The sequence below is a fragment of the Nanorana parkeri genome, unplaced genomic scaffold (assembly GCF_000935625.1).
Source record: "Nanorana parkeri isolate BGI_ZX_2015 unplaced genomic scaffold, ASM93562v1 scaffold427, whole genome shotgun sequence".
NCBI lineage: Eukaryota > Metazoa > Chordata > Amphibia > Anura > Dicroglossidae > Nanorana > Nanorana parkeri.
This window is the reverse complement of record NW_017306695.1, coordinates 907,188-927,613: the sequence shown is the minus strand read 5'-3', so window position 1 is coordinate 927,613 and position 20,426 is coordinate 907,188. Positions and strand designations below refer to the sequence as shown.

Sequence of the window (20,426 nt, the reverse complement as noted above, 5' to 3'; positions counted from 1 at the left end):
AAAAAAAAAAAAGGATAAAAGTAATCATATAGCGTGGAGCAAATATTTTCATTGTTTCATCTGCTATGACAAGGGCAAGCACCAGCAAGATGGTGCCAAATCAGTTTTGGGGTTATTAGTCCAGTAAGCATCTTTATATGCACGCTTGCTTTGTAGAGCTACTAAAAGTGGACTTGGAGATTGCTGTTTACTGATATTTTTTACCTCCTCAGACAGGGATAACCCTTTACTCCCATTTCAATTCACACCATATTATAACATGGAGTTGCTGGGGGGTTCTTGTAATTCTGCCACCATCAGTACAATCTTTTTTTCTTATAGTTTTATAATTTTATGATAATTTTATACATATCTGAAGTGTATGTCTACAAGAGAGCCATATGTGAACACATTGTTTTTTACACAATTACCATCTAATTTAAGATTTTCTTTTCTTGGTTATCATGACCTGTATCACGTGATATATTATGATCTTTCTTATGGATATACACAATGTTATTTACTCTTTCATGTACATCTGAGATGGCATTGATAACAAGCTCTGTTCTGTTTAATTGTTCATGTTAACATTTTCAATAGAATGTTTTACAAAAAAAAAAAAAGTGTACTTACACTTTAAAGAGGCTCTTGGGGGGGGGTTTATCAAAACTGGAGCAGCTGTGCATTGCAACCAATCAGCTTCTCTCTTCAGTTTGGTCAGTTAAGATTTCAAAATGAAAAGAGTGAGGCTGATTAGTTTCCAGCCACATCAGCTCCAGATTCCCCTCCCTGTTTCAAGGCCATTTATTTTAACAAAAAGGGCCAGCACTTGTACAACAGATCACATTTTTTTACTCTGACAGAATATCAACAAAAAAAAAAACAGAAGATAGATCACCAGTACTCCAAAATGCAAAGAAAATATTTGTTTATTGAAAATAAAGTCACATGGGTCAAAATAGACAAGATTTGGGGGCTGCACAGGTCCCTTCCTCAAGGCAAGACAGTGTCGGTCACTACCGGCACCTATCTTATCTACACCAGTCACAACTCTGTATAGTGTGTAGCAGGGACTTTCAACAGAATACAAAATTAGTATTTTGCGTCTTAAAAGTGTTTTTTGTAAATCAAATGGTATTGCATTTTATTTTATTTCCAGATTTTTAACATTACAAAATGTAGAAAAGTTCAGGGGAAATGTAGATATTTATGCATAGTGCTGAATTTATTTAAAATTGTACAAGTTACCCCTCTAGCCCTAACTCAAAATATTGAGTGTCCTGTATGAATAAAGCAATGCTAGACTATAAATAAAGCACTGCTTTTTTATATTATAGCAGTGGTTATTGCTTCAACAGTTACCTGTGCGCCAAGTTTCTCTTTAGTTCTCAGATATATTACATATGGGTCACGTTGAACTTCAATGGCACGGTGACAGATGTTGCTGGCATATGTAAATTTCAATAGTTGGTGCAAACTGGAGTCACTCTGACCCAATAGTTCATCCAGTGTAGCGGTTTACTAATTAAAAAATAAAACCTCATAACAAAAAATACAATGGTATCACTACCGAAACATTTTTAACAATGAGTTGTATTACTTGTTGACCCTATCAGCAAATCCATAATTTTTCCACGTCTTTAACAGGCCTGCAAAAGTGGTAGTTACAGGGGTTGGGACAAACCATACAACACCGACAGGAATTCTTATGACTGCTTTCATTTATATGGTTTCAATATTTCCCCCCCCCAAAAAAGTAATATGTTGGTCTCGTACTCAAATTCATTGAAAACGTCATTTCCGTCTAAGACTACTTAAAGAAAAGTTGCCCCCAGGACAGGAAGTGAGGGGAAATCTCTCTTGTAGTCACAAAGACAAAAAAAATGTTTTTTTGTTTGTTTTGTTTTTTAACGTTCTATAGAGAAATGCTAGAATCTCGGTCAGCTTTTTATTGTATGTTTCCTTGTTGCAGATTTTCCCTCACTTCCTGTTTCCCCAGAACAGAAAATAAGGGGAAGTCACTTAACAAAGATCCTGATAGCAGTAAAACTTGACAGGGGTTCTGACCTTTCCGTGATAAGCCAGTGCAGAATGTTTTGTAGATGTAATTTTTTAACTGCCTTACAAGTGATCCAGCATCTGTATAGACACCAAAACGCTTGTATCTAAACAGCAACAGCCGTGCTCTAGGTATAATCACTTCAGGACGAGGACGTATTTTGACGGTGGGCGGTCCTAAAGCGGTTATATGAAGAACACGGCTGTTACTGCAGCCATGTTCTTGGTATCGTTTTAAACAGCCGGCGATTGCTGTTTTAGATACAAGCATTCCAGTGTCTATATGCTGGATTTCTTGTAAGGTGTAGTGGAATGTGTGCCCCCCTCCGCCGCCCCCGGGCTCCACTGCCCCCATGCGGGCCTGGAACCGGCACAGCAGGTCTTCCCTGACTGATCAGAGGTAGTTCAGCAAGCTTGCAGCCAATAATCTGTCCTCCGATCAATGGACCTGGAAGTGATGTGTTTTAGATCACTTCTGGTGTCACTGTGCACATTCTCCGGCTCCTGCAGCCAGGAAAAGACCTGGGGAAGCAGATCTTGTTATCCCCCTATGTGATAGTACCAACTTGCAAAAACTAAAATTGTAAACCATGTTACATATTGTCGTGAAGGTCGGAGTGAGAGCAATAATTCTCATGCCATCAATCACTGTTAACACCAAACCGATAAGCAGTAAAAGATTTTAAAGCGTTGTCTATGGGAAATTTTGAGTATTGTATTTTTTTGACATGTTTGCTATCTATTTACCTGGCGTGACCCCCATCTTTTTTTACGCTACCAAAAAATTGGGTATTCTGTTTCTGTGCTTTAGTGCACAGTGAATTTTATCCAAAAAATTCTTCTTTAATAAACATTTGCGCAAATACTGTGCGACATAAAAAAAAATTACAACTAGCATTTTTTTATTCTACAGGACCTCTGCTTTAAGAACATATATCATTGTTCCGGATCTGAAGCTGTTTTCTAGCCAAAGATTATTTTTTCTTACTGTGTGCGCAAATAGTAAGAAGTTGCACCGGACAGCGAATGGTAAATTTGCACAAAGTTCCACTTAAGGCCCCGGTCCCACTGCGCGATATGCAAATCGCGCGACATCGTGAGATTTGCAGCGCGAAATCGCGTTCAAGCTTGCATTGAGCAAGCTTGAATCGTGGCTAAATCCGCTCCAAAAAGGGTCCTGCTGTAGCGACACACGACCCGCGACAGCAGGACCCTTTGCCCCATTGAAATGCATTGGAGCGCGATATCGCGCGGTAATTTGCCGCGATATCGCGGGAATTACTGCGCGATAAATCGCTCAATGTGAACAGGGCTTTAATGTTTGAAAATTTATAAAGACGAGCGTTGTCTTCTCATTTTTTGACTGTCTTTTTCAACCATTTGTATGGGCCAGTATGAGTTGGATACTGAGAATAAGTCTTCTGACTCATTCAGCTATGTACAATTTGTGTATGAGCTGTACAGCAGACAATCAATACCCTGGGATATTCTGGCTGTTCATAGCATAGCAGTAAAATTACTCAGCAGATGTAAACCATCTGCTCGTTATAAATATTTAATATTCATATGCAATAGTTTCTATTTTTACAAACTTAAAACAACTTAATGTTATTTTTAGATTTGAACAGAAGAATAATATACTGTACATTCAATTAAAATATTAAAGCAGGCCTATGCACAGATTGTAAATTGTGTATAGCATAAATAATGTGTTTTATTGCATTGGTACACGAAATTTGAAGGTCAGCATTGCACCTTTGCATTGCAGTGATGTGGGACGCGTTCATTTGACTGCACATTACTATAATGCAGGATCGGCAGTGCCATTCATTTATTAATGACACGTCAGCGTGCGTTGCAGACATAGTTCATGGCAAATATCACACAATGTAGAGCCAAAAAAAAAATCTCACCTCTCCAATTCCTTAGCTGCCATCAGGACTCCCTAGGTGCTGGTCTAATGGGTGTGTCTCCACCTTGGCATGTAGTAATATACGAACAGACCGCACTATCCAGAGAATTCCAATACTTCAGACTTTATTGAAATTCACAGCAAATCCAGTATAACAGTGTATGTAACAGCAAATACCAGCACTACAAGCCCCCAACCAGCTACAACCACTCACATGTTTCACCCGTAGGCTTATTCATAGAGGCCTACGTATGAAACCTGGCAGTGACTTGTGTTCAAGCTATAGTCCTCGTTAATTAACTCTCTCCTCTCTCTTTTCCCCTCTCTCCTAAATCTTCACTTTTTTGGTACCAGCCTTAATAAATAGAGGTAGTTCCATACCAAAAGTATCAGCAGTTTAGAAATGTTTGACTCTATCTGACCATCCTGCCCCTTGACTGGATAGCCTAATGGAATCTTTGGGTGAGAATTGGGTCCATTAAGGCCAATCTAGAAAATGATGATCGGTTCTGACAGCTGTAAACTCTTATTGCGCAATTATTGTACAACTTATAGACATTCTCTATCCCAGTGGGGACTGTTTTTTGACTGAGAAGATGGAAGTATGTTCCCCACTGTCTGGGTGCCTTGTGCTTTTAAAGTAGGAATGGATAAATTCCGACAGTTTTGGGAGCATTTAAGTATGATCGTATTCAATTTGGCTTGACCTATAACTATATACATTGTTGCTGATGTGTAAGATTTGAGAATAAAGATGACACACATGTTATGCTTTGAAAATGCAGCTTAGATTAAGTACAGTTTAAATCTTGATAAATGTAAGGCCTCACATACAAGAATATTCATAAAAAAGAATGAGATTCAATGAAATTAAAAAATTTTTTTCATTAGGGCCAATTTTTAAAGCTGTCTAAATATTTTGCAATCTTTTTGTTTTTGATATTTCTATGATTAGTTGTCATTATTTTGTACCATGTAAACCTATTTTTAAGAAAGTATCTTTAGACTGTAATATGTGACTAGTCTAGAGTGACGTTAAACACAACGGCCAGGGTTTTGACAGATCTGAACCTGGAAGTTCTCAGGGCTAAGCACAAATGGGATCATACTGCCCAGCAAATGGAGCTCCGCTCACATGTATAAGTGATCGCGTGGCTTTTCTGAATTACTTCTACTATGTAGCCGGAGGTTGAATCAAAAAAAAAAGTTAAAGGAGAATTATGGGGTGAATGTAAAACACTCATCCCCATTCTTCAAGCCGAACTGTGACAAAGAAGCTGTCACAGGTCGGCTCTGTTGATCGGGAAGTCCGCAAAACCCATACCGTCCCTCACTCCCTTCCCAATCTGTCAGTCATCGCTCCCCATAGAGATCCCCCTCCACGATCCTCCAGTGCTGACTGGAGGAACGGATGGGGGAGGGGGCAGGCCAGCTGGGTGGATCTAGACAGTATTGTCGAGATTCGTCTTGGCTGTGGCACTCTCAGCATATAGCATGTAATAGCCTGCTATATAGTACGTTTTGAGTCACCAGCGAACACAGTATATGTCCTCCCAGGACCCTGAGGACAACTATGGGCAAAAAAGGTTGACACATGGTTCTCCTTTTAAACAAGGAGTTTGTTCACATTCTGGTGCTGCTGCTATAATAGTTATAGTGATGGCAGCAAAAGGGTAAAGCCATCATATAGATGTAAAGATTTAGAGATCAAGGTTCAGTAAAGGGGGGGGGGGGGTTGGGAATTTTTTTTGGGGATTGGTAAATTTTAGGTTACATTGCATTTCTATTAGGTTGGCTATAAATGTAGTCTTGAGAATTCCTTCCATCCATTACTAACCAGAATATATTTACTGTATGCATTTATGTGAAGAATGCAGCGTGTAGAAATTATCTCCAAGCTGAGGGTCTTGCCAAATTTGTCTCCTAATTGTTTGATTGTTCTCCTTCTCAATATCATATAGTTTAGGGATTGTTTTTTGTTTTGATTTTGCCGTGACAAAGAAATGTAAATGAATTCATTTATCTCCGATGAAACATTCCCAAATATTTTAGGCTGTAAGCTTATCTATATGGATTCTAAAGACCATACTTAATTTTTTGGTTTTTAGTGTTGGGCTAATTTGTCTAGTTTAGTTAAAAATCTGTAATATATGGATGATTCATCTACAGTAAATGTTTGGTGAATGTTAGATTCACTGCTTTATAAATGTGCCCTTTGCCCTTTCCATTCAAATAAGGTCATATGGCCATATGGTCATATTGCGTTTAAAGGGTTGAATAAAAAAAAATATGTGTATGTAATATATATGTAGATTTCTATATAATACAGTATATTTGTAATCTGTGATTTATATATAAAAAAAAAAAAATGTTCTCTTATAATTTATATTACCAACACAAATTCAGGTACCTGCATCTGTTGATCATGTATTCACTCCTATACTGTTCCTATTGAAAATCTTCACCTCCTTGGAAGTTTTCATCTTTCATTGCCATGGAACAGTGATTCACAGTGGTTAGGATAACCAACATCTCTGGGGTAGATAAGATTCAATAGAAATACAGAGGCTGTCATTGCAGATCTTCTGCTTTTTATTAAGCTGATCTCTGGCTTATAATGACCTATTTTGGGTCACTGATCTGCAACAAGTATGCAATAAAGCCACAACGTAGCCATACAATTATTGCAGGTCAGAGACTTAAAATTTTGAAAGTATGTGACAGCCAGGCAGTCGGCTTTTTTTAGGGATGGGCAAGCAGTATCATGCACCTTAACTTAACAGAGATTTACTTTTAAACCAGAAAGCGAGAGCAGAATTCTGCACTGTTCATTTTGTGGGGGTATTCTAGTCAAGTTTTCTTCACATACAGTTTTATTAATTCAAATGGGCTATTTTTAGAGAAGATGCTTGCATAGCTACTTAGGTGGTGCTCATCATCTATTGTGACACTACCATCTATTTCTGTTAAATAGCTGCTTTGATCATAGTGTTACAGCCACCAGATTAAACACTGCCAGGATCACAATTTCAAACCTCTGCTGGCATTAGTCACTCATGTAACTCATTTGTGACTCAGAAGTAACCGATCATCTCTTTGTCTTGTGAAATTTATGTGGCATAAGAGGCAAGGCGTCTTATTAAAGATCAAGGGAACAAGGATGTGATCTTTCTTTTTATCTGTGCATTTGCAATTGCATTGTTCTTCAAGGAGGTTACAAGAAAGCATGTTAACTTTCATTTCTTTTTGACAATTATCATGCATGTATTTATTCTGTGCTGCAACAATGGTAGGGGGAATTTTCCACAATTCATTTAATAGTGTACTATGATGGTTTTCGGTCAGGTATTCCCATCACCCTGGGTGGCTACCCTGACTCATCCAGTGTATCTGTGTATGGAGCCATTGTTGTCAGACAGGCTAGACCTCAAACGTGTCTATCTTTTTGTTTATCTCCAATAAATGGGGGTTTAAGAAATTAGTAGTTTACACACGGAAAGAAAAAAAAAATGTTTTTGCGTCCAGTTCAGCTCACAGGAAATTAGAAGAAGGCAGTTTGCGTACTTGCTAAAATGTTCATAGTCTGATGCATAAAAACTAATAGACCAACCACATCTAAAAAGATACGGCTGTGGGCTTTTACAATAGAAGTGATTCTGGCTACGCAGCTGCCTCCAGATCGATTCTATGGACCGGTAAAGTGCTGCCCCATGTCCCCCGCCCGACACCCCCACCATGTTTCCCTGGCTTCGCTGCCCCTCCTGCTGGCCCGGGACTGGCATCTTGGGTGTCAGCGGGCAGCTGGGGAGGAGAGTGTTGAACTTCTATTCACCGAACTCCTCCCTGCTTTATGCGAGCAGGAGTGACGCGGCTTGCATGCCTTCCGGTCCCTGAGCTGTAGTTTCTCGGCTTCTAAAGTCGAGCAATAAGCTATTGAAGTGCGATCTGATGATTTTATTTTCAGGCCTAAAATGTGGATTATATTGCGTGTGCAAAAAAATGAAAAAAAGGCCTTGGCAGTGAAAGGGTACGTAATGGGGTTAAAAACAGTAGCTGAAAAGTCTCCCTGCAAAATAATCAAATATTTGCCTTTCTTTCTGCCCAGCTTGCTTAAAGTCAAATCCATACTAGAGAAATCCTCTGCTGGAGTATCTTCTGAAAGTGATACTTCAGGGAGTATTGATCTCCTGGGTCTCATTCTGCTCTCAGGCCTTGTTCACACCGAAAGCGGTGCGTTACAGAGCGGTAGCTGCTGGAACACGCCGCGATCGCTCACAAAAATTCCCCCTGCGTTCTGGGGAGGGGGCGTGGTGGTGCATTGAATTTAATGGCACCGCTTCCACGCCCCCACCCCCTGCCCTCAATGAGATCGGACATGTGGCAAAACTTTGGCTGCGTTCCGTTCCACTGCCAACGCACAAAATAGGGCTTGCTCTATTTTTTGCGTTTGCAGTGGAACGGATTGCAGGCAAAGTTTTGCCACGCATCCAATCGCACTGCGGGGTGGGGGGCGGGGGGGGTTGGAGTGCAAGCGGTGCCATTGAGTTCAATGCACCACCACGTCCCCTCCTGCCCCAGAGCGCAGGGGGAAGATTAAGGTGCGTTCCAGCAGCTACCGCTATGAAACGCACCGCTTTCGGTGTAAACAAACCCTCAGTAGTTCCACCCTCCAACTTTTGTGTCACTACTGTGTCCTGACATCCAGAAGAACCACTGAATGCAGCAAGGCACATAGCAGATCACCACTCCTGGAAGCGTTGGTTTCAGAAGACACTTCAGCAGAACATTTCTCTACAAGAGTGGCTCACAGTTGTGAGGCAAGCATTTTCTTTATTATTTTACAGGGAGAGCTTTTCTCAAGTAATGTTTAGGTAACAGAGTTGCTTTAAAGGAGAAAAACTGAACTCTGGAAGCAAGCAGAGGGCAAAGCTGATCTTTTCCTTATTATTGTATTACTATACCTTCTGTACTGTGCATAGGTGACCAACTTTATGGAGGCAGAGGTTTGCTTCATCATGCCAGAGCCTCCAGCAAGAAGAATGAGCAGCACAGTAGTGACATCATTAAATCTTTCTCCAAATCTGGTGAGGCCAGATGGGCAGCAGTGCCTTAGATCTCACACTGCAGATATACAACTATAAAGCTGTAGGCCCAGGATTGGCTGGGCACCCCTACTATACTATAAATACTATATATTATAGTATACTATAAGTGCACGAAAGGTACATATAAAGCGGCAGTCGAAATGTGTGTTCCTGATAGGGAAGTCTGTGACTAAGCACGCATTAATTCACCACGGGTTATTGCAGAGATGGTTGAACTCTATTGTAACTTCTAGTACAGTACACACTACAGGAATGTGATCAAGCAGACCTCTAGGCAGATATAAAACACACAATAATGTAACTCTGTAATTGCTAATAAATCATTAAAATTGTTTAAATAAAATCAGAGTTAGAACCTGAATTTGACTTTGTATCAACCTCTTGCTGTCCCTGTACAGCCAATCAGATCTTGTGTTCACAAGAAGTATGTTGATGAGAAGAGAAAGCAGTGACAGATAAGCTCATTACTGTGCTGCTTCTGCTTTCACTGTCCAGTCACAGGCTGGAGCAAGGTCCAGGAGGACCTGGGTTTAGATGATGCAATTTAAATGATGCTGGCCGTTACTCTGAGGCAGAAAAAAAGTACTTTGGGGGGAATTCTGGATTGAAAGTGAAATATTACAGCTAAAGCCGGTACTGTAAATTTTATCATTTTAAGAGACTGTTTTTCTTATTTTTGACTGGGCTTCTACTTTAATTTGCAGTTAACTCGCCTAAAAATCTTGAGTCGACTCAATCCCACACATCCCTTCTTTTCTAAATATCTATATCATATTTAAGAGTTTGTGCTTAGACTCCCACTATTAGCAGTTTATAAATGGCACAGAAATCAGCACTAGAGATGTTTATTCAGATATTGGAAGCTGTTGAATGTGAAACTTTATACATTATATGAAAGTGGATTTACACAGCAGTGATAAAAAGCCTAGCTGGATTAATTAAAAAGTTATATTAACAAAGACATTTAAAATCACATGTGCTATCTTAAAATATGCATGTAATCATATTTATTAGGGGGGCACCCTTACATGAAAAGTGTAATTTACCCCTTACATAAAAATTTGTTCTAAAACATCTGTTGTAGTTACCAGCTTGTTTTGAAAAAAGAAACCAAATCCCCATGCAAATTGTTTTTGTAAAGTTAGAAGCTCCATTTATCGCTATGTCTCCCCTGTTAGGATTATTTCTTTCTTTACTTCCAGCCCCTCTATCACCAGGGCAGCAAGCGAGCGTAAATCTCATAAACAGCAATGAATGCAGTTTTTAGTAGAGTGGGAAAGCTCTGTTAGGTTTTTATTGCTCTGTTCGGTTTTATTTAAAGAACAGTAGTTTAAAACTTCTCATACCTGTACAGATATATTTCTTTGTAAGGGATCCTTCACAGTCACACCATAGTGGTTGCATTACATTGAAATCCATTCCTATATGTAGTATATAGTGGACTACAATGCACCCTGATGTGCTACACTTTAATGTTAAAAAGCATGCTGGCCCATTTTTCCAGCGTTGACCAATCATTCAAAATAAATGGTCTGTCTTCCGCAACATACTGCAATACAAGAAACATTTTGAACTAATTCCTTAGCTGCAAAACTGTATGCAAAGGCAACAGTATGACAGTTGGCAGCTTCTCTTCCTTGGATGAGTAGGTAGGAAGTGTGCTATGTGTTGGAAAATATCATCATCCCCGTTATAACACTCTTTTTAGTATGGGAGCCCCTATTGTCAACCATTTTCGTATCGAAGAATCCAATTGGTGGCAATGTCACAGTAGTAGGGTGTTTTTTAAAGGTCAAGTCTGGCCAAAGCTACTTTCCGTAATCCCATTAGAGGTGGTCTTGACCATTAATGATACATCTGCATTATATCACGCCTACATTGTCAGTTGAAATCTGAATGAAAGAAATGCAATTGCTACTAATATAATGGTTCAAGAAAGCTTAGTCTGGTGACTGTTGTACTTTCATAAAATGCTTCTGTTTTCTTCAGTCACTAAATATACTTTTGCTTGTTGCCAGGTACACCACATGATACCAGTAGTTTTATTCCTTTGGAGCATGCAAACACCACTACCACACAGCTCGGTACAAAATATTTATCTAGCTGCAGTACTTTCAGATTGCAAAGTAAATATTTAAAGATCTGCTTTACCTAGTTTGTTAGGAAATGCTTGTGCAAAAAAACAGAAACAATGTTTGATCGATACTTGCATACATAAAGAAGGTACGGATAGAAATTTCCTCTTACAGCCATGGCGGTGGTCATTGTAATCCCTGTCAGTTGCTATGTCATGCTCACTTATCATTCTAATTATAAAATATTGATCTAAAGTTTAACTTTTAAGAGATGAATCATGTTTTTTTAACATGAAACACTAACTTGAAGTTTACTTAACCAGTTGATGTGGACGTAAATGATAAACGTTTCTGATTTATAAGACACGATCTCCCATACACTGAGATTCTACATTATTTTTGCCTCTTGATAGAAAAGACAATTTTCTTAAAGTAAACCTTAGTTGATCAGGAAAGGGCCTACGTTTGCAACAGTGATGTGGTTATGCTTGTAAGTCCCTATGCCGTGTTATGGACAATTCCTGTGGAGCCCTTGGATTATAGTGCCAGGATGTACATAGGGACTCTCTAAAGTGAGATTAAGCCTTGCCCTATCTAGTGCTAAACCCTGTTGAAACCTCAGTAGGTAGTAGAGCATGTGGCATTTTACAGTTGACAGGGAGCAGTCTTGATCTCAATTCGGAGAGAAGTTGGACTTGAGGCCCTTGTGTAGAGCTTGGGCCTAGAAACCCAAATGCTTCACAGGGACAGATTGCTTTGAACATTAACACAAGCACTTACCGGCACCCCAAGGCTTATATATTTACCTTTTTAAAATGCTGCAAATAATTTTATGAAGTTATTTTGAAAAACATAGCTAGCCTAATATAGGAAACATTTTTGTTTTTTAGTTCTTTCCTGCAGTTCTCACTCTAACTTGGTTTTGATTCCTGTTCAGCCTTATTCAATTAACAGTTCTTATTTTTGTAAGTATATTTTTTACTTTTTGCAGTGCAGTTTAAGAAAACCCCACTGGTGCTGTGTTCCTATTTACACAGCATACCTAAAAATATATATATTTTTTTAAAGAAAATATTTCTTACCTCTGTCTGTGTAGAGCAGTCCTTTTAGCAGACTGCAAGCTACTCTGAACATTGTGAACGTGGAGAGTGACACTGTGGGTACAGGCTCAGTTTCCTCTCATTAAAATACAACTCCATACATAAGCTCTGAGCTCTTTAACCCTTTACTAGGGCAGGCATTGATAAATCTAGTTTACCGATCTGCCAGCACAGGGTTAATTGTGGTAAACAAACTTCCCAGCCGCCACCTTAGAATTACATAGCAGGGAAAAACCTCAGTTTTGGCTTTTTTTTTTTTTCTTTTAAAAAAACAGCAAGTAAAAATTGTAAGTTGTAATTTTTTTTTCTACATAATGTTATGTGTAAATAGGAAATAGGATCATGTAACATATAAAGCGGCTCTTGTCCCAATTCAGCTGCAAATGGGTAAATACACTTTAAAGAGCATCTGTGCCCAGAGTATGGCCATATTGCTAACCAGCAATAAAAGAGATGTTAAACAAGTCATGCCTAATTTCTCTAGCTGCTTTTAATGTGAAGTATTTCTCTATTCTCAAAGATCCTTGAAGATCACAAAAAAGGCTTGAGTCCAGTATCTGTTTGTTTCTAACCACTCAGAAACACCTGCTGGTTGTTTACATTGGATGGCTGGCAGCCTGCCAACATATGCTGTAAAGAAAAACAAAGCTAAGATTTGGATGTGTATCGTCAACTGAAAAATAATTTTCTCCACAATATTATAAAGTGCTTCTTTTGTTTAAGTGCATGATTTGGGAACAGGTTCACTTTAAGTATAATAATCTATAGCAGCCAATGAGAATTAACTCTGCAAAAATCAATCCCGGATGAGATGGATTGGTTACAGTGAATTACTGACCTTAAGAATTGGCTCTTAAAAGAGAACTATGGGGTAACCTTTTGATCCCATAGTTCTCTTTAGGGTCACGGAAGGACATATACTATCATCCTCCCGTGACTTAAAGCTCAGTATATAGCAGGCTATAGCTTGCTATATTATTATTATTATACAGGATTTATATAGCGCTTTACAATATAAGGAAGACATTACAATACAATTTAAGACAAGATGGTAAGGAGGGCCCTGCCCGTCACGTAAGCCGTCACGGCTTACAATCTAAAAGGGAGGGGGAAAGTGATACATGAGGAGGTAGCTGTGAGGGGATGAATTGTTTGAGAACGTGATGGTTCAGTGGTTAGGTTGAGGTGGGATAGGCTATACTGATATATATAAAGAGCGCAGCAGCTGGGACGGATCCCAGCAATACTGTCGGTATATCCATCCAGCTGGCTGATTGACAGCGGGCTCTGCCTATTTGGAGGCAGAGGCAGCTATGCCCCCCTCCTCCCATGTTCATTCCTCCAGTCGGTGCTGGAGGATCGGAGAGGGAAGGGGGGAATGCCTGCAAGGAGCGGTGACTGACAGTCACCGCTCTCTGCAGGGAGATGATGGGGAAGTGAGAGAGTGACGGTATGTGTTCGCTCACTTCCTGATCAATAGAGCTGACGTGTGACCGTTTCAATGTCACACGTCGGCTCCAACTATGAGGATAAGTATAAATCACTCGCCTCAGAGTTCTCCTTTTTAAGGGTAAAAACTTTGCGCAAGGCCACAAGTCTAAAATAAAAAGCCTGCTAATTTAATTGCGTCATCTATGTGTTTTGTGTCTGTGTTTTTTATGTTTCTAATTATTATAACAATATATTCTGGGTATTTTAAAGAACCAAATGAAGCCCTCATATGTGCTAAAAAAATATTTTTGGTATGAAGCAGTTAAAATGCAAACCAATGCATCTGAACTCTTGAAACGTTGGAATGATAATGGAGGTTTCGATTTACCCCTGGACACAAAAGAGTTATTATTCTGAATATTATTATTGCTATTATTATTATACAAAATGTATGGTTAACATTATTGTCATGTACTTATTATGGTGACCCAACAGTGCATGACAAAGGTTGGAAATGCTTCTCTCTTTTAAAAACCCCAACTCAGGAAGAGTAGAGACAAATTATTAGCTGCCTGTGATCAAAACGTTATTTGCCTTCCTATGTGAAAAATAATGATCTGTTAATTTCCTTGAGTGTTTTTCCCTTTTGCTTGAAAATATTTGGGCTTGCTTCTTTTTTGTGACCATTTTCCATTTTATTTGCAGGTTTTGGATTGCATACAGTTAGTGCAATTTATGGAGAAACAATCAATATACCTTGTGGTCAAGATATAACACAAGACCTTCTGTTTGGCAAATGGAAATATGTAAGAGTATTTTATTTTTTTTTTATCTTCTGAAAAATAACTTTCTAGAAAAAAGTTCCAAATGCCTGTTTTTTGTTTTTTTGTTCTCATTAGCTTTGTAAAGGCCTATGCAGAAATGTTTATTCTCTCTTGGGTTAAGAGTCTAATGGGGTAACTTTTATGTAAAAATGTGTTTTTACTTTTTACTACTCTATCAAAATCCAGAGTTGGGAAATTGCTTCAAGGACAGAGTGTATACAATGGTGTTGCTAATCTTGCTGGTCAGGCAGCGGTCTTGTCATGGGTGCAAAAAATGAAAAAAGGGCCTCAGTCATGAAGGGGTTAAAGCTGAACTCCAGACTTGCCTCTCAAGCGGAATAAACAACTGAAATCCATATATTGAACCTATTTTACTTCCCAAAGATTTTGTATCTCTGTGCATGTCTTCTGGGCTAGATACTCCTCAAAATCCATTGCAACAGCACCACAGATTGATCCAGTATGCACCTGCTGATTGGACGATGGAGGAGCAGCAGAAGAGTGATAAGTCATAAGTCATCATTCTGCTTCTGATCCTCATTGGCTCATAGAGTACAGGGGGTTACAGATGGATAATACTGAGATATATATTTAAGTACTTGCGCTAATGGCTTTTAACAACTAAATTGTCTTTGTTTTTATATCTGCTTTGAGTTCAGCTTCATTTCTGGCAGGCTGCTGTAAACATCCGAGAGGATGAGATGCATGTGAATATTGAAAGGAAGCTCTGCTTTTATATACTGAAATTTAGGTTTTAAACCAAGATTTGGCATCATAGGAAGTCAATATAAGGCTATATTCACACCATGTCTGGAGCAGATCTGCAAATGTAGTGCAGTGCATTTTTGCTGCGATTTGACCGCGCTTCACGTGCCTTTTTTTTTTTTAAGCTTAAAATGGGCTTTCAGGTGCAGTCCAGTGTGTTTGCATGCATTTTTGATGTGTTTTATATGTGTTCCAGTGCGGAACCGACCAGAGAAAATTAGATGAGCAGTATTTTTTTTGTCTGGACTGGAACGAACTTCACCATTGTGAACAGGAAACAGAAATACCATAGGGATACATTGGGATGCTTTTTTGGTCTGAGAACAAGCTGTTCTGGTCTGGACATGGTCTGAAAAAGCCCTTAAAGATTAAATGCCATTGCTCAAAAAAGTTAGGAGATATTGTACTAAAGATTATACTAAAGAGCTAAAAAAGTCTCTCCTGTTCATTCACGTGCAAATAGTCAAGCTTTGGATGTCTACACATGTATTGATGTCACAAATTATAGATTTACAAATTTAGGGCAATTTCTACCTTTCCCTAACAAAGATTTATCAAACATTTATACAAATTATTGTTCTTCCATATCGTTTGCATACTTTTGTGTATGTATATACACCAAGTGGCCTCAAAGGCTGTTAAATCGCGTTGTTTACCCATATCTTCCGAAAAAAATCACTTCTACTGTCGTGGTAAACAACCTGCTTCCCTATTTATAATGGTCTGGCCCTCTAGCAACTTCAGCGCAAAATTATTATAGCTAATTTGCCTACAAACGTCAGGTGGTCATAATAATCTGGCCGCTCGGTGTATGTGCGTGCCGATAGTATGAGATATATATAATAATTTTGAGATGCGTATAGACAAACAAGGATCCTGCAAATTTTCCATCAAGCGTTTATAATTTAGGTAAACTGTGATCCAAATCTCCACAAATTAGCCACTCTACAATGCCCTATGCTCACTGCTCCAACTCACCATTCTGATCAACTATAGCTGCAAAGTTGATTAGTGCATGCTGTCAAGGGTCTTCCCTTTTTTGACAGCAGTTCACTTCTCAGGCATGAGCACTTCACTGTGGAAGAAAAGTGGAGCATGAATATATGCCTCATACTCGGTACTAGGCTTTTCAGTATAGGCAATGGAGGGTTGTACACTAGAAAATGAAGGGAAGTTTTAATGTGAAGGCAAGTTTTTTTCTAAACTAAGTTACCACACTTATCCTCATCATTTTCTTTGGCCACTGGTCTGTAAGACAGCAGAGGTACTGGAGGTGATTAATATACTCAAGTAGTATTGGACAGAAGTGGGGCTATTACTCACAGTAGCTAATTAAATTGTGTTTAATGAAACCAGGAATGTAGTTGCTATGAACAAAACCTACACATATGCCTTAAGAACAAAATAGTATAGGACTAAAGTCTAACAGTAGGTAATGCATTTCTAACAGTAGGTAATACAATTTTATTTTCACATTAAACCAGGAATCTAGTTGCTATGGCCAAAACCTTCTCTTTTCCATAAAACAGTCCACAAATTCAAGGACCTTCAAGAGTTGGTAAAATATTTTTTTAAATGGAAACTTCACTTCTAAACAGATGAAGTCCATTGTTTCCTGAAACCAGCAGTAACTTTTTAGATATCACTTGCAGTCCCATAGCAGGTTAAATTTGGTACCAGGACAAGACAAGGCTCTTGTTGTTGCAAATGATAAGTACCGGGTAGTAGGGAAACGGTGGATTTTTCCCAGTAGACATGATCATAATTATATGAGGGAAGTTTATCAACACTGGAGCAGACAAAAATGTGGTGCAGTTGTGCACGGCGACCAATCAGCGTCTATCTTTCATTGTCAAATCTTAACTGAACAAACTGAAGAGAGAATGCACAGCTGCTCCAGATTTTGTCTGCTGCAGTTTTGATAAATTCCCCTCTGTGTATAACACCATTGTTTGTAGTTTGTTTATTCACTGTGATCATTGCTGAGTTATTCATATTGATTGATTAGCATTAATAGCAAATGCTCAAATTATATGATGAAATAATAAAAAAAGCAGATATTTAAAATCCCTTTAAGTGCTTAGATGTGCAAAATGTGTATTCTGTGTAACCTTTTATTGTAAACAGAAAGTACATTTGATAGCCACATTTATTTTTTATAATGTATCCTTAAATGATATACTTGTGTTTTAGGAAAAGCAAGATGGAACTGCGGTTTTTGTAGCTTCTCGTTCCGAAGCGAAAAAAACTTTCAATTTTGATGACGTGCCAGAGTACCATGGTCGCCTGAACCTGTCGGAGAACTACACATTGTCTATTTCTAATGCAAGGATTAGTGATGAAAAGAGATTTGTATGCATGCTCATAACAGCAGAAAATGTTTTTGAAGTGCCTATAATAGTCAAAGTATTCAGTAAGTACCCTCTACCGTTACGCCAAATGTATTATTCTTTTATCCTCTGCAGTTTCTAAAAGTAGCTTAATTAAAAAGATATCATTTTGTTCCTCGGCAACACTACCCATTGAAAATACTGAAATATGATTAAAAACTTTATAAGTAACTATTATCAAATTGCTACCTTACATGCCAGCATCTTTTTTTCAGCGGTGAGGGGGAGGAGGAGGGTTAACCCTTGGCTTCATAAAGCAAAAGAGCAATTGTAATATAACATATTTCATCACAGTCTTTTGTCGTCAAATATTATAGGTTTCTAAAGGTATACAGTATAGGGCATTTAGCTGTAACAATGCTCAGTAATGCACGGTTGTCTGTGCTCTGCTGGAATTCATATCCGTATAAAAATGGATTCATAATAGAATAGCTTCATGGATTGATTTTGTTTCTATCATAAATATACTGTTTTCCTTTTTCACAAATTTTATGAATATTCCTATTTTTAGCACAAGTCTCAAATACAATTATACGTTTGGGCTGTTTCTATTACATTTCTATAAAAATACTGCTGTCTAACTTTTTCACATATTTTAGTTACAGAAAGCGCAATTCCAGAAACCATTTTGTGAATTCTTGTCCAATAGACACCAAAACTGTGCTAAAGTTAGAAAGTTCACTCAGCTTTAATTAGAATACTCTAAAATCTACTGAAGTCTGCTTTCACATATCTGTTATGTGCAGTGGTTTTGCCTGCTTCCTGAATCTGGGTTGTGCAATTATCTCACTTCCCCTCTCTATCGCTGGTCTCTCTTCCTGATATGTCTCCCTTAGGTCAGTGATGGGCTGTTGTGAAACTACAGATCCCATCAGGCCTCTACATCTTGGAGTTGCTGTCAAGAGTTTTGCAATGTCTTATGGGACTTGTAGTTTCATGACAGCTGGACTGGTGAAGTTGTTTACGCTTGAGTTGGCATCAAACTCACATTGTGGATATGAGAACGTCTTAGTACTGACACTTTCATCCCTAATAAATATACATCCTTTAGACTTTTAATATTAAAAGTGTGCCATTGCTTAGAGCTGACCTGTGACAAAGAAGCTGTCACAGGTCCACTCTATCGATCGGGAAGTGAGCAGAATCATGCATCCATTCCGATCACTTCCCGATCGTCTTCGAGCAGTGAGCGGTGACTATCAGTCACTGCTCCCCACAGGGGTTCCCCTCTCCGATCCTTCAGCGCGGACTAGAGAAACAGATGAGGGAGGGGTCGGGCACAGCTGGCTTTGCCTCTAGATAGGCAGAGCCAGCTGTCACTAGCGCTGCTGGGTGGATCTCCACAGTATTGTCAGGATCCATCCCAGCTGCGGCACTCTTAGTACGCGATATACTGAGGTGTGGGTCACGGGAGGATGCTAGTATATGTCCTCGTCTGACCCTAAAGAGAACTATGGGGAAAAAACACCCCATACTTCTCTTTTAACCTCCCTGGCGGTCTGATTACTTTTTTTTTCCTTTTTTGTTCTATCTCTTTTTTGTTTTTTTTTACTTTTAAAATTCCCACCGGTTCCGCCCCTCTGCGACGCAGATGCTCGCAAGGGATGGAACCCGGAAGACCGATGCTGGCATCAGCCGGATGACACAAACGGGGATCGTGGACAAGGTAAGAGACGCTACGCTGTAATCCCGAGTGTGACTCGTGGTTACCGCTTATAGTACTGAAAATGAACCCGAGCCACACTCGGGAATACCGCCAAGGAGGTTAATGGCAAGTGCTAAACATATATGCCAGTTCTTATTTTAAACTTCCATTTCTCTATATCTAGTGAACATTTTTATTACGAATTTCATATATTTTTAGATTGAGTGTTTAGTTGTCTAATGCGTCAAAGCTAATTTAAAAGTGTAAATTCTGTTGGTTCTGTAGGGTTTTTTTTTTACTAAAACTTTAAAATGTTTAATCATTTTAAGATTTATAAATGAAAATATCTAAATCTCCCCTTTTTTTAATTAGTATTTCTGTACCAAATCATTTTAAATGGCCCATAGCCTGTCATATTTTGCTGCTTTAATGCACCTTCCAGAACCACATTAGATTGATTAATGGCACCAGGAAGTATCAGAGAAAACCTGGTGGCACATGTTACGATTTAAAAATGTAAAGGTAACATAGTTGTTGGTTGGTAACCCTTGAGGAAATTGTACAATTATCGTGTAATAATGTGGCCAACATTAATCCTCGTTCAAATCTTTGCATTTCTGCACGCGATCCGCATTGCTTTAAATTGCATGTTGCAATGTTTGGTGAGCTGCAGTGCCCATTATTTCTTAATGGTACCCCAATGCACCTAGCCATTGCACATGCATTGTATTGCAATGCACTACATCAGGGGCTGACTGGCAACTTTTAGCCCAGGGGGCAAGTACAACCCAGAGGCCCATGGTGCAGCAACTTGGCCTCCCTCCCGCTCTGCCTCTTCCCCCGCCTTCTCCTTGCCCGTCTCTCACTTTTGCCATCCATGTAACGGTAGGGTGAATGGTCGGGTGATGTGAGGCAGGGAGGGGGTGAGGTGTGTGGAGCGTGGATGCGGGCGGGCGGGTCTGGCAGCGGCAAGCGTGAGGCGGGGGAGGAGGTGATGCATGTGGATGCGGGCGGGTCTGGCAGTGGCAAACGTGAGGCAGTGCGGCGTGTGGAGCGTGGATGTGGGCGGGCGGGTCTGGCAGCGGCAAGCGTGAGGTGGGGAGGAGATGAGGCATGTGGATGTGGGCGGGTCTGGCCGCGGC

General features: G+C 39.4%; 1 protein-coding gene across 2 annotated transcripts in view; it reads left to right on the top strand.

Moving 5' to 3' along the window:
- Nucleotides 1-20,426, top strand: part of ALCAM (activated leukocyte cell adhesion molecule) — a 99,862-nt gene that overhangs the window by 36,459 nt on the left and 42,977 nt on the right. For both annotated transcript variants that reach the window (XM_018560025.1, XM_018560024.1), the window contains exons 2-3: nt 14,366-14,466; nt 17,443-17,662. In XM_018560025.1, coding sequence (XP_018415527.1) covers nt 14,366-14,466; nt 17,443-17,662 — 321 coding nt within the window. The remainder of the gene's footprint in view (nt 1-14,365; nt 14,467-17,442; nt 17,663-20,426) is intronic.